General features: G+C 35.7%; 1 protein-coding gene across 2 annotated transcripts in view; it reads left to right on the plus strand.

Annotated features, from left to right (window-relative positions):
- The window catches only part of LOC140140887 (uncharacterized), a 70,747-nt gene that overhangs the window by 33,163 nt on the left and 22,540 nt on the right, over positions 1 to 15,044 (plus strand). For both annotated transcript variants that reach the window (XM_072162638.1, XM_072162639.1), the window contains 3 exons: positions 2,293 to 2,450; positions 5,263 to 5,328; positions 11,466 to 11,641. In XM_072162638.1, coding sequence (XP_072018739.1) covers positions 2,293 to 2,450; positions 5,263 to 5,328; positions 11,466 to 11,641 — 400 coding nt within the window. The remainder of the gene's footprint in view (positions 1 to 2,292; positions 2,451 to 5,262; positions 5,329 to 11,465; positions 11,642 to 15,044) is intronic.

Consider the following 15,044-nt stretch of genomic DNA (forward strand, 5'->3'; position numbering starts at 1 on the left):
GTTCAGATATTATTTCGGTAGTTTTCATGGTGATTTATGAAATTAAGTGGAAGGTTCACTAGTTCACAATTTTGTTCTGTTTTTCTACAAGCACATCAAATTTGGTTAATTTGTAACATTTGTTGAGGAAGTTGTCAAAAATCAGATTTTTACACGATTGTGTAAATAAAATGTACTTGAATAAACTTACATACCCTGCAAAAATCAAGGCTCGGCTCAAAATTAATAAAGGATATTTCTGAGAAAGAGAAAATTGACATCTTGTGGAAACAAAATACAATTTATTTTTTATGCAGGGGTGTGAGAGTTCCTCTTTTCAGCTGATTTCCTCATTTTTTTGTTACCAATATTTATGCGTTTTCTTTTTATTTCAGCCCATATTTGGCATTTTTACCCTGATTTTATACCGTTTTCCATTTTTTTAGTAATTTTCCTTGCTTTTGGTCTGTGGCTTCTCACACCCCTGCTTATGGAAATGCTACAACATGGCTTTAATACATGTTGGGACATGTATAAACATTACAAATATGCCAAAAATTAGGTTTATAAAAAAAATTAATCAAAAAAGATTGTACATTATGGCATTAATAAATAGCCAGTGTAAATCAAGCACATTGCAACCACCAGATATTAATATGTGCAATCAAGTTGAATGGGTCAAGATTGTATATGAAATACCAGTAATTGTAGACACACAATTGTTGGTTGGTTGGGAGGCGGCCATTATTAGGTTTCTGACAAAATAAATTGACCAAAACAAAAACCATCTAATTAATCTAATTAAAGGGATGTGCTGTGTTATTATAGATTTAATGGTTATCCCTAGATAGGCATTGAGAGAATCCACATACGCTGGCGAAGTTACGTAATTAATCGGATTAATTACCATAGCAATAGGTGAAAACAATTTTGAACATATCGTGCTGCCCTACAAGCAGGTTACATGCAGTCATCACCTGTGTATGTCTGCAATCATAGATTGAATACAATACTGGTCTTTTCATAGATACTAATCTTACAGGTGCAAGTGATCAGCATGATATGGTTCAATGCAGAGGTACTGCGTGAGCGTATCAGTGCAGTGCGATATAATCAAAAATTGTTTTCACCTATTGCTATGGTTGTTAATCACATTATTACGTAACTTCGCCAGCGTATAGCGACCGCTATTGGTGCAAGAGAGTGGTGTTGCCAGGATTGCCCAGAACTGCAAAATTGGACCAACAAGCAATAACAAAGGCTGCCAAGGCCCAGCCAAAGTGGCAAATACTCTGAAAGATGAGTGGACACCCACCCTTGCAAATTGGTCATTGTACTATTACAGACATGCCAACTATAGTACAGTACGTTTCACTGTATTTTGTACAGTAAAACAAAAACATGAAAAATACAGTGGTACGGTCAACTCCCGAAAACCATGGTATTCGATAATCTTGACCAAAATGATAATAAGTCATGCCTCAAACGGCTGCGGTGTTTGTTGTGGTTCGTGTGTCACCAAAAATATAGTAAAAGTAAATATGGCATCCAAAGATGGGAAGAAACCTGGAAGAAAACGATGTTTTAAGGACAAATATGGTGTGAAATGGAGTTTTATTGTGAGGAATAGGAAAGACATTCACTGTGCAAGATGCACAACATGTGATTTGTAGAAAAGGTACAATTTTATAAAAATACGGTTTTGGGGTGCAAAATATAGTTTTTGGTCGTCTGAGTACGGAAATCTGGATTTCAAAGTTGGCATGTCTGTACTAATAAATACACAATAAAATTTACAAAGATAGCTACATTTTGAAAGTATTTCTGAATAATTTAAACACCCTCTCTCTCATGTTCAATGACTTTTTTGTACAAAAAGTATCTCTAATGTATGGGAAGTTTGGACCAGTTTTAGGGAAGCATTGGATACAGAGATAATGAGTTTTGGCCTTTGAGACAGTGAAAAATATGGTTATCAGTATGCCTAATGTTCGGACATATTGTATTTAAAGCACTGCAGGCAAAGCATTGCAACAGTCAAAATTTAGGAGACATTTAGCCACAAGCGTAATGGACTTATATTTGCACCTTTGGGACAGTTATCTGAGGTTTAGATGCTCCAAACGAACATTGTAATCCCCCTTGCAACGTTTCTGGTGAACGTAGAGTAGCTGTTCTCGGAATGTATTCAAGAGCATTTTTAAGGCGCTTTGTGTCGGGCATCAAGACAGGTGAGCAATAATGAGTTTTAAAATTATCCTTTTTATTTTAAATTTGGTTACTTTTTTCTTTTTATCCCTTGATCATCTACAGGAGATAAAGCCTCATCGGTTGGTTCCCTTCATCATTATGATAGGATAGATGGAGGACACTCACTATTCAGTATAGAAGAAGATAAGGAGCCAAGAAGATCGAGTATCAAGCAAAACTCTGTCAATGGACACAGGGCATCTATAGGACAGAACAATAGTGTATGTATGACACCTGGAAGGGGAGAGTTAGGGAAGGGGAAAGAGGGGATTACTTGTTTAGACATAACTTCTAATTTGGTCCTATAATGCTATCATGTGCCCCAATGTGCTCTTTCTATCATACCCTGAACATTTGTACAGTGCATTTTATTTACTGGTAAATGAAATTTATTACATCTACAAGGTGTGATGTTAAGAGTCATCGGTACCTAACCGCAGGCACCGATAGCAGACCTGCCAACCGTTCCGATTTAATCGGATTCGTTCCGATTTTTTAGGTAAAGTTCACAAAAATCAGAAAATTTGACAACTTTAGAGAACCACTGGACATATTCTGAAGTGCTAGGATCATAAGGATCATTCACAGTTAATTTTTTTTTAAATTGGAAAAAAATTACGAAAAAATTACAGTTTGTTATTCTTAATATGCAAACCATTTAGAGAATAAAGGTATTGTTTTTAGCAGCTGTCGTGCATCTATCGTCTCATATAACACTGGGCGACATCATTATTTTAAGTAAAACAACGAGGCGAAGCCGAGTTGTTTTACGCCAAAAATAATGATGTCGACCGTGTTATATGAGACGATAGATGCACGACATCAGCTAAAACAATATCTTTATTCTCATTCTTAAACACTTTAATTCAAATAAAGAAATCATAAGTATTAAAAATTTTATTCAAATTAAATCCTACATTTTGCAAGGAATTATACCTAGGGCTTAAAATCGATCAGTCCCGTTGTTGTTATGCGCCGATTGGTTCAAATAGCGCATATGCGTATCGCGTTGATGCACACACGCTGACCCGTGTGATATCGTGTCATATCACACGGGTAAGAACCAATAAGATTGCAGGTATGTTCTCAAGTGTTTAAGAATAGTCAATATTTACCTCTTCATGTAGCACATTATTATAAATGCATGGAAAACCAATGCATCTATAATATGTGATACATGAAGAGGTAAACACTAGTTAATGGTTTACATATTAAGGATAACAAGCTGTAATTTTTCGTATTTTTTTTCAAATTTTTTTCGAATTACCTGTGAATGATCCTAGCACTTCAGAATAGGTCCAGTGGTTTTTTTTTCAAATTTTTTTTCCAACCTTGAATAACAAGTAATTTAGGGTCAATAACTTTTTCCAAAGTTTTGTTTTGCTTCTCGCTTCACTCTAATTAGACACGACCTTAGTTCCAAATGTTGGCAAGTATGCGGCGTTACGGGTGAGTGCGTGCTTCGTGCGCACCCTGTTCAGATTTTATTTTTACAATGTTGACAGGTATGCGATAGTTCTATATGACCAAATTTGACATCTGCATGTGCTTACCGGAAGTTGAAACTAGCTAGAGACCAATGATAGTATGATCAGCTCGTAATTTTTTATATAGAATGTGCACATACAGCCTGGTTACGGAACTCCGTGTATCCGCGGGTACTCATGCTGGTCGGCAAAAAACACCCCTATTTTCAGTGATTTCGCGAATTTTTTGCCCTTCAATAATGCCCCTTTTTTCGCTAAAATGCGAACGACATGGCACCCTTGGTTGTATACATCGTATATTGATGTGATGTAATGTGCACCAAACAGAATAATGAAACTACAATGATTTATATACATGTACGTGTGATACGTAAATGAAGAGCACCTTTTTTCCATTTCGCAAAAAAGTGGTATGAAAAAATTACCCCTTGTTTTGTGTTTCTCGAATCACGTTTCTTTATCTGTAAATACCCCTAATTTCACGAATTTTTGGATAAAAATCTGTATTACCTGTGAAGTCCTCATTCATATAAAGGCAGGTAATATTTTCTGTTTTACCTGCGTAGTCCTAATACTCGCGCATCTGCATAACATGACTCGCCCCAATATCCTAAGCCTCGCGCGCATACTTCACACATGGCATGGCTGCGCTGTTAAAAGCAAGGAAGAAACTGGCCTACTTTTCAGTAAGATTATCAAACTAAATTCCTTCAACAAAGTTTACGAACAAGTCGAGAGATAATAAAATTCATATTCACTGAATAATAAAATTGTTACCCCCTGTTTGTTCTCACAAAATATGGGAAAATACATACGGTCTGGTGCCGTATTCCATGAAGCCGAAGCATGCTAGATATTTTCCTGTAGTTCATGAACAAACAGGGGTAACTAATAGTATCTGTAATTTCTGACTTTTATTGCAAACACTTTGGGACCAGACTGACCAGAAAAAACTCCTGTGGCAAAAATCAGTGTCAGCTTTGTTATTCATTGAATACGATCTGGTCCATGGAGGCCAAGGGAAGCATTTCTAAAAATGGAGTTACTATAATTATTATCTTATACAAACATTAGGCTTTCACATACTGAAAATAACAAAGGTCTAGCATACTTGGTTCTAAAGTTATTATGAAGTTACGTCTATTTTACTCCATATTTTTGCATTTATCTCATTTTCTAATTTGCCACCTTTGGCCTCCATGGACCAGATGAATTCAACAAGCCAAGTGATGGTCAGAATTAATTCGGCCATTACTGGGTCCCCTCCGCAACAAACTGGTGTTGTGACTGCCCAATTGGGTGGATTAAAGCCACTTAAAATCAATGCTATATGGTGTTGTAAACTTTCATCATTCTTTTGTCTACATGTAACATTGGTGATGCAATGCAATTTAAAATCCCTATCAAGGCCGCATCATTTCATATTTCATGTGGGATGGATCCGACGAGGACCCAGCTAACCTGATACTGAGGTGTAGAAATACATGAAATTTGATTTGTCCATACTGTATTTTTACTCTTGATTTGTACAATTTGATTTCCACAGAGGCAGAAGTTCTACAGGAAACCTGTTCACCCCAAAGTAGCCGAGATGGAACAAAAATATCCCAGGGTAAGACTCACTGGCAAGAAGGCCCATCTGCAATAGCTGCCATGTGTCGAATGCAGAAATTGTCAAATGTCTATGGGGCAGCTATTGCAGATAGGGCTTTCTTGCACAACCCCTCAACAGTCATAGGGCATTTAAATAAAGGCACTTTTTTAGTAATTGCCCACGTGATCAAGGGGAGCCGCCATACCAAGACCACCAAGTGGATCAGTAGATGTGCTACAATGCTAAAAGAAAGGAACTGTTCAGACAAATATCATCAAAATTACTAAAGTAATTCATTACAAATTGGAAGATTCTGCTTTTTTAGTAATTTTTCAAGAACTAAATTTTGGCAGATTTTACAGACGGGAAAAACTTATCGATGGAAACTCTTACAATAATACTACACAAAGTTGCAAAAAACGACACATTTGCTAAAAATCTTGACATCCATGCTGCGGTTCCAATTGAAATACACAGGAAGACCATCCGCTGTGCCAGAGGTCACTTTTCCAGACTTCCTTTCTAGAAGCACATGACAGCACCCATTTGGTCATGTGGGCATTAAATTAAGTGCCTTTATTTAAATGCCCTATTACGACTGCTCAATACATATATTTTGTTGCTTTTGGTTGTCCGAAGGGAGACCTATTATCAGCTTGATTCTTGGGGGGGGTACTTGGTTTTATTTTGTACGGGGGTGCATGTGCAGCTTTTCAAAAAATAATATGGTTTTGATCATTGACCAAAAAAATGTTTTTAAACTCATTTCAAAATGCTTGCATCCCCCTGCATTGGTGTATGAATATATGAAAGAGACTAAATTGCCGTTACATGCATTGTAAGTCTTTATGAGGCTATATGATACACAAACACGGTAGAAGTCATCATTACACTTGTGTGTGTCGATATGTTCGCCGAAAGTTGCTATATCTCAAAATCAATATTCCCAACATCCAGCTCATTTTGCTTGATCGCATCACATAATATTATGTGACCTGAAATGAGTGTAAAGTCGCAAGTTGGGAGTTTCAAGACCTTTCAACTGTTGAGTTGCTGTTCTTTAGACAGCTGTGTAGTCAGTGGTATGTCCTTTGTGAATGGGGACATATGATATACTCTATATGTGACCATCCTCCACAACTGAGCCCGGATGTCGCCAGTGCCACTATTGAGATATGCTCCATTGAACTTAAGGGCAGAGTAATGGGAGAGAACATGGACCTTTTCGAGCTTCATTATTTCTGAATTGTATGTCCAAAGTATATAAAACTATACAGTTTTGGAAAGGAGTGAGTCAAGGAATCCCATGGTGACGTCAGATTTGTTCAAAAATCTCAAGTCTTTGAAAAAATCACAAAAATTCACTTTTTTACCCCATTTTTTTTGTGACAACTTAGAAAAAATCTGTTCGGAGTAAAAAAAATTCAGTTAGCTTTTCATGAAGAAGAGACATGAACTTAGGGAAGGTTTTTTTATTTTTTTGAAATTCGTCTCTTTTTTTGAAATATTAAAAAAAACATGTGAAAAAAGCCATTTTGTCATTCTATTAAGCTAAAACTTGCACATAATGGTGTATATTTTTGTTTAAAACAAATATTTTGAAAAAATGAAAAAACCTTCCCTAGACTTTGATGTACTCTAAAGGATAGTGCAAAAAGTTTACCATTTGCTTGCATATTTTTTGAGTTATCTTGTCACAAAAATCGTGCAATATTGTCAAAAGTGAACTCTGAGAAATCGATGTTTTAGTAAAAAAATGTCAAAATTATGCACAAAACGCCCTTAAATTTTAAAACGGTAAGACTTTCACACTTGTAAAAGCTGTATCTGGTGCATGGTCTAAATGTGCATCTTTTGGCACCAATGAATCTATAATGTCTGCTTTCAGTGCGCCAAAATTCAAAATAATTAAAAAATCCAAGTGGCATTTTGACTGCAAATTTTTGTTTTGTTTACACCACATTTGCTGGCGTTAACAACAACATACCGAATGCGGCTTGACTGCATTGGACATCTGCGCGAGAGTTGCGCTTGGCGTCACGTGACGAATCGCACCCGTAATCACAATATTTAGCATTCGCGCATTTCTGACTCATTATTTCCGCCAATTTACTAAGCTGTCTTGAGCCATGTGACTTTTTAGAGTTGAAAAGAGTGAAATAAATCAAGCAAAAATATGAATAAATATTAGCAAGTTGTATTTTATCAGTTTCAAGTGAAAGAATACATCTTAGTGTTGATAAATATCAAAAAATCTCAAATTCGGTCGTGGACGAATGTGTCTTCCATTACTCTGGCCTTAACAATAAACAATAGGAAACAAAGGATTAATTGACTGTTTTATTGATTTTTCACTACTTAAGACTGGGGGTCTGGATCAATTCAGCAATGTGCGGACAAAGCCAAAAATAAAGGTTCATGGAATTTGCCTAAATCTTGTGATAGGAAAGGTATTTGGGTCTAATGATTTTGTAACTTGATCAAAAATTCGAAAATCCCTTGTTGCCATGGTAACGGTTCTTTGAAGATTGCCACAGGAAAGTTCATTTTTCAATTTTACAGTTTTGAAAAAGACTTTTCTAGCTAGCACTAATGAAATTGCTAGAAGTATGGAACAATTTAAATTGCTGCTGATAAATACCTATGTAAAAAAAAAAAAAAAAATAGTATTGCCAGTTTTCTCACCCACCTAGAATATTGTGTAATATGCAATGCAAAATCCCTCTTTTTTGCAATTTTTATAATTAGTAAAAGTGGTATAACTTTGAAATTCAATAACTCTCAAGAAGAAGTTTACTGATTAAAGTCAGGGGTTGGATGAGAATGACTATGAATGGGGATGATCAACCAACCAATAAAAAAATTGGGGTCTTTACCCCATAACGAAGTTTTACTTTGAAGAAAGTTCGCTATTTTCGATAAAATGAGCTAATTACATAGCACTTTCACAGTATAAAAAATCCTTTATTGGCTTGTGATTTGCAAATAACATACCCAGAATAGTTCATTGACCCATCATAACCATTGGTTATCATTTATTTAAGTAATTTTCACTTAGTAAACTGCCAGTGACCCCTCCCCAGCCATATGATTTAATGCATGAAAATGTGCAAAATTGGGCGCAAAATGGTTACCATGGGCATTAATTTCTTGGTGGTGGTTATCTGTCTTTTACAATCTCTACTCTTCCTAAACAATGGATAAATCGATTATAACTATTGAAACCAAATAAAACACATTATATTTCAGTTGGTCACTACTCTGGAGTAGGCTAGGGGTTTTCCATGTATAATAATCATTTCTACTTCTTATTTAGGCCTAGATTCACTACTGGACTCATTGATTGACTTTATCTGAAATACCTCACCAATAATCTAAATATGGTTTAAACATAATGAGAATGTGATAATTTCGTGGATTTATAATATTAAAGTCCTTTTTACCAGTTGTTTCTACCTTATCTGGGGTTTATAGCAACAACAGCAACTGACATACCAAGTAACATTTTTCTTTGTTTTATACAATGTTATCTATAAATCTAGTTCTAAGACTGCATGATACTGAAAACAAATCTCAAATGTAAGAAAGATCAAACATTGTACAAAACAATAGAAAAATGTTTATAAAAACATGAGGGACTGGACAATGCACTTGAATTATTGTTTTTGCTGAACCATGAAATGGTATCAGCCTATATGAGTGTATGTTACTAGCTTACTTACTAGCTTACTTACTAGCTTACTGACTAACCATTTGGTCTGAAATGGACATATCTCTAAATGCCACGAAGGTATGACCCCATGAGTGGTGTCATATGAAAGAGGAAAACATAAAGAATATAATAAAAATATTTCCAAACGTCAGAGGTCATCCTGGGGTCACAGGGGTCAAAAAGGTCATTTTAACCGAAAATGCTACGATTGAGCTCAAATTTAAATGCAATGATCCTTATGACATTGTAAACATTTAAAAATATTTTAAAATTCATTTAAGGTCATTAAGGGGTCATAAAGGGGTCAAAGGTCAAGTTTTTCAAAATGCTCCAATTGAGCTGAAATTTATATGCAATGATCCTTATGACATTCTAAACATTTTAAAAACATTTTAAGATTCATTTAAGGTCATAAAGGGGCCATAAAGGGGTCAAAGGTCAAGTTTTCCAAAATGCTCGATTGAGCTGAAATTTAAACATAATGATCCTTATGACATTCTAAACATGTTTAAAATATTTTGAAATTCATTTAAGGTCATTAAGGGGGCAATAAAGGGGTCAAATGTCAAGTTTTCAAAATGCTTCAATTGAGCTGAAATTTAAATGCAATGATGACAGTGGTATATAGGCCTACCACAATATACTGCCGAAGCCACATGGTTCAGCTATGGTGCGGTTATCGCTCTAGTTAAAATGCAATGTCACATTTTTAAAAAAAGTTAAATGTGGACATGGTGAAGCCATTGCCAACCCATCATAAAGTGATGCTCAAGTCTTTACTTTGTGTAGATTGTTGTTAGAATTATAAACGGAGTCGCTCATGTGTGGGATTTTCTAATGAGATCATGAACAGTGCCTGACAGATGTCTGTGAGAGTTTTGATGCTGACACTGCTAAGTTTGTCATCTTGTACTCTAAATAATCTAGCCCCTGATTGGTGTTCTCGTAGAGTTGGTGAACTCTGTTGTTTGTACCGGGTATCTATATAGCTGTCTGATGCTAAAAGCAGTGGCAAACTTACAAAAACCTGGGCAAATCAGATGTCGTTTACCGGTATAATTATTGACACTACCCTATGAGCTCCTCTGCGACGGCTAGGAACCATGGTATAGGTTCATTTGACCTGCCAAAAATTTCTCCTCCCTTTTTGGGGGTTGCCAAAAATTCTTGGACACCCCCCATATTTACCCTTCCTACAGGGCTTATCATTATTGCACAGCCCCTGATTGGTGTTCTCGTAAAGTTGGTGAACTCTGTTGTTTGTACTGGGTAGCTAGCTGTCTGATGCTAAAAGCAACCTGTCATCCAAGCGCTGCCCTCTATCTGTATTTGAATAGCGCTGCGATCTGTCTAATCTGCTTAACATGCTTAAAAGGCCTGTATGTATAATATAGCTTGTTTGTACCATTTAAAACTGAGACTCAAATTTAAGAAGTCACTTAATCTTTTCATCAATAGAAATATATTCAATAATTATTTCATTACGGTTATTTAAACACAATCCTTTTAAGCGAAACTTGTCTTTTTTTCCATAAATTCCCCTTAAAAAATACAAATTTTTTCAAAAACTTGGTACTTTTAAAAAGCCAGAACTTCTTTAGAAGTTGAGACCCCAATTTTTTGAAACTATATATCTGTCAGCAAGGGTTCACTCTAGCTATGCCACCATACAATTGCAAAATATCAACTTCTTCTTTACAGTTACACCCCTTCAATGTTGGGGTAAAATGACATTTTCAATTTTTGCCCAAAAATGTGTTTTTTCTACTTAAAATTAAAGGATCTTTTAAAAGAGTGACAAGCTCTTTCTTCATTTGCAAGGACTACCAAAGCATGCCCCTATCTGAAGAAAAAAATTAAAAAATGATATCACATCTTATATATTTGTGGCATTCGACCAAACTTTGCCATTTTTCAAAAATGAAAATTGTAAATTTTGGTAATTTTCGACTAATATTTGTTTTGTCCGTTACCATGCCAACAGGCCAAATGCAACTTTTTAAATGTCATTTTTAAAATGCCCCCCCTAAACCCTTTCCATGCTAAAAGAATCAAGGATTTCTATTTTTTTGAGTTTGTCCACATTATTAAAATGTTGCTTGACGGTAACAGACCCCTAGTCTTAAATGTCAAGTACTATAGACATGATAAACATCATTTTAAAGCTAATTTCAAGCAGAATATTTTGGTTGAATATCTCAAAAATGATGATTGGCGACTTCAGGGCTCAGTTGTGCTGGATGGTCACATATTCAATTCTGTCCCCATTCACAAAGGACATACCACTGACTATACAGGTGTATTCAAACAAAGGACAGCTGCAACTCAGCAATTGGAAAGTCTTGAAACTTGACTTTATGCTCATTTCTTGGGGGCAGGTCACATATATTCACAAGGTTATGAATGATAATTAGAAAATTGATTATAAATTTTAATTTTACAGGTTGAATTTCCTGAAATGTTGGCACTGCATATGGACTTAGACCCTCCCAAGGAAGACCCAGAAGTTGTAGCTATTAAGGAAGACTTTCAAATGAGAGCTAGGGAAAGAGCCAAAGAGAAGAAAAGATTGAGAAAAATGTACGAGATGTCACTCACACATCAAGCATCGACTCAAAGGTGGGTCAATACTGTCTTCCCAAAGTAAAAGGCTATATCTGATTGGTTTATTACTAGAAGGTCCTGCCTTTTATTAATAGGGAGCAGTAAAGAGTAAACTAGAATTTTGCAGTTTTCGGGTAGCGCACTTCTCAATGCAGAGCATTGGCTGTAATACTTCCACCTTGACATGATGACATGCATCAATTTAATTAGGGCGATTTCAATAAGGGCTTGGGGAAATTTTTTTTTTTAATTCAATTTTAAAAAAAAGAAGTTAAAACTAAAAATAAATTTATGCATATTTATACAAATGAGCTACCAAATTAGCTGTTTTTGTGACGATGAATTAATGGAATTAACCGCTAATTGCCACCACTTTACCAAATCACATAACTATTCGCCTTACCAGTTCCAAGAAATTGCACTCACAACCTCAGAATGACGGGCAGACATACAGACAGATGGACAGAAAATGCTGCTGCCACCAGATATAGCTAAGGCCCATTTCATATCAACTCAGGGATGTGCACATTTTTTTTGTCTGTGTGGTGGTAGATATCTGATGAGAAAGTAAAATCCAGATGTTTTATAAAGGGAACCATTTACAACTTTGAAAAGTATGTATTGATTTGTTCTTTAAAAGATAGGGCCCTTGAGCTTGGGGTACATTTCATTTTTTTAGTACATCAATTTAACCAAATCTATTAAAAATGATATTACCCATAGCAAAACAATTGTCTATGGAAAACAAATGAATGATAAAGGAACCATCAACTTTTATGTATCCTGGGGTACTTGCTTTGAAGCACATCAGAAGTTTGTCCATAGAGTTGTACAAAGTCATTATACATGCGAAATCAAAATGTGTACAACTCTCAGAATGCAAAAATGTGTTGAAGCCATCGAGTTGTCCAGAAATGTTGAGGACATATCTTCAACATACCTGAAGTTGATGGTGGGGCAAAATGTCTGACATTGGTTTTCAGGGGGGTCAAAATGTACAAAAAATGTACAATTGGGGTTTTGCATGGGTAATATCTCAGCTAAAAATATTCTAATAGGCTCAATATTGGATAAGAGTAATGTCCTACCAAAGGGCTCTGACTGGCAAAAAAATGGACACTAAAATTATTTTTACTTTTGGAGTTTTGACCCCCAAAGTTGGTCCTGGATGGACTAAGTTGCATTTTGAGGGCCCTATATCTTTTAAAGTAAAGGAGTTACAAGTTTTCTGATGCCAGATTTGAATTCTACACAAATAAGTACCCCAGAATACATACTTTTTAAAGTTGTAAATGGTTCCCCTTATACCTTTATGGACCCCCAAACGTCGTCTTTCGCGCTGCGACACATTTTTTACGCTGACCCATCTAAATTAAAAATAGATACCAAGGGAAAACAAAATGGAGTATGAAGCTCAAATTTTCGGAATTTTACTTTCTCATCAATATCTACCACCACACAGAAAAAGAAAAAAATTGAAGAGGTGCTGCGGTGCACATCCCTGGAGTTGACATGGAATGGGTCCTAAGTAAAACAGCGTATTACTATCAAGACTTATGTTTGAAAGCTGTCCTCAGATCGATGCGTCAAGTTTCCAGTCCATCACACTATGTGCTCTATATAGTCCATGTCGATATTATCAAGACAGAGATTGTGTCTGACGTCATCTGTCAAAGTCGTTGATGATGACTTGCTAAACCCGGCGGTAAATTATTTTAAGCTTATTGTTAATTTTGCACCTTCAAACATACAAACCATCTCAAAAGTTAGGTCTTTATAGTAGGAAATTTCTTGGGCGAAGGCACCATGTCAACAATGCCTAGAAAAGTTGCTTTTTGCCTTGCAAAAGTACGTAATTTTTCACCACTTCCTGCTATCAGCATGGAAGCAGGTCGATTCGCCAAACCAATTAGTCCACAGTTGACTTGGCCATATGCCAATTCATACATTTGGCCCCAAGCTAAGTCAGCCACAAACCAATTCGATAATGACCAAAAGGGATAAACGATTTAATATGTTAATGAATATATGTGACCGTCCATCACGAAACAGCTGTAAAGTCGGCTCGCGGTCAATTTTGTTTTATTTCGTGTTTAGAATACATATCATAAGCTTTAAAATGAAAAATCATTTGACTCCAAACGATATCCAGAAGTAAAAAAAAGAGGGTTAAGTGCACAGCGTACAAAAAAGTGACTATATCTCATTAACCGATGATCCTACAGATATGCGACCACTGACCTTTTTTTCCCTTATGACCAGAGGAAAAGTTCGACATATGGCACGACTCGAGGATATTTGGTTAAAAAGGTAGAGGGTTAAGTGCACAAAATTAAAAAAGTGACTATATCTCATTAACCAATGATCCTACAGATATGCGACCACTGACTTTTCTGTTCCCTATGACCAGAGGAAATATTTGACATATGGCACGACTCTCTAGGATATTTGGTTAAAAAGTGACTATATCTTATTAACCAATGATCCTACAGATATGCGACCACTTACTTTTTTTTTGTTCCTTATGACCAAGGGAAAAGTTTGACATATCTCACGACTCTGTAGGAAATGATGTACATCATCATCATCATACATCATCATTTTATTTTCATTCAAATCAACATACAAAATATATATAAAAGACACAACATTTGAATGAGGAGATGCTCAAAAGGCCCAAAGGCCTGAAGCGAGCACCCCCTTACACTGCCTTAAGTTATAACATACAATTACACAAAGTTAACAAATAAAAGAAAAAAGAAAGAGGAGAAGAACATGCAAAGAAAGAACCAATATATAAATATTTATAACATTTCATATAGATATTCCACAGTTCACACAAGAAATTGATAGTTGGAGTGGAGATGGGGGGGATGGGTGAGGTCATTAAATAATGCCTAAATATTAGATGTAATTTTTTATTAGACTTTTCTTTATTTGTAACTTAAACTGGTTTACTGATTTTGCCATCTTTATATATTTATCAGTAATATTCCATTTCCTAGGACCGGCAGCTCACCGGAAGCCTGTGTTGTGAGGGCCACAAACTGCAGCTATGTACAGATATGCGAACGCTGACTTGTTTTGTTCTTTATGACCAGAGGAAAAGTTCGACAAATACAACTCTTTAGGATATTTGGTTTAAAAGATAGAGGGTTATTGCACAAAGTACAACGAATTGGTTTGTGACCGAATGCAAGACATCAATTCATCTAAATATACAGATTTGGTATAAAACAACGGTTATGGAGAAAAATCACGAAATAGTTAAATTTGGCCAACTTTGTTTGTACATCAATATACAGGGTTTCGAATTGGCATGTGGGCGATTTGGTTTGGGGCTGAATTGACGAATAGTATTGATATCGATATTGATATTTTTACAGAGCACGTGATATTTCGATATGATGATTCGAAT

Source organism: Amphiura filiformis, chromosome 19 (assembly GCF_039555335.1).
Source record: "Amphiura filiformis chromosome 19, Afil_fr2py, whole genome shotgun sequence".
NCBI classification, from domain to species: Eukaryota; Metazoa; Echinodermata; class Ophiuroidea; order Amphilepidida; family Amphiuridae; genus Amphiura; species Amphiura filiformis.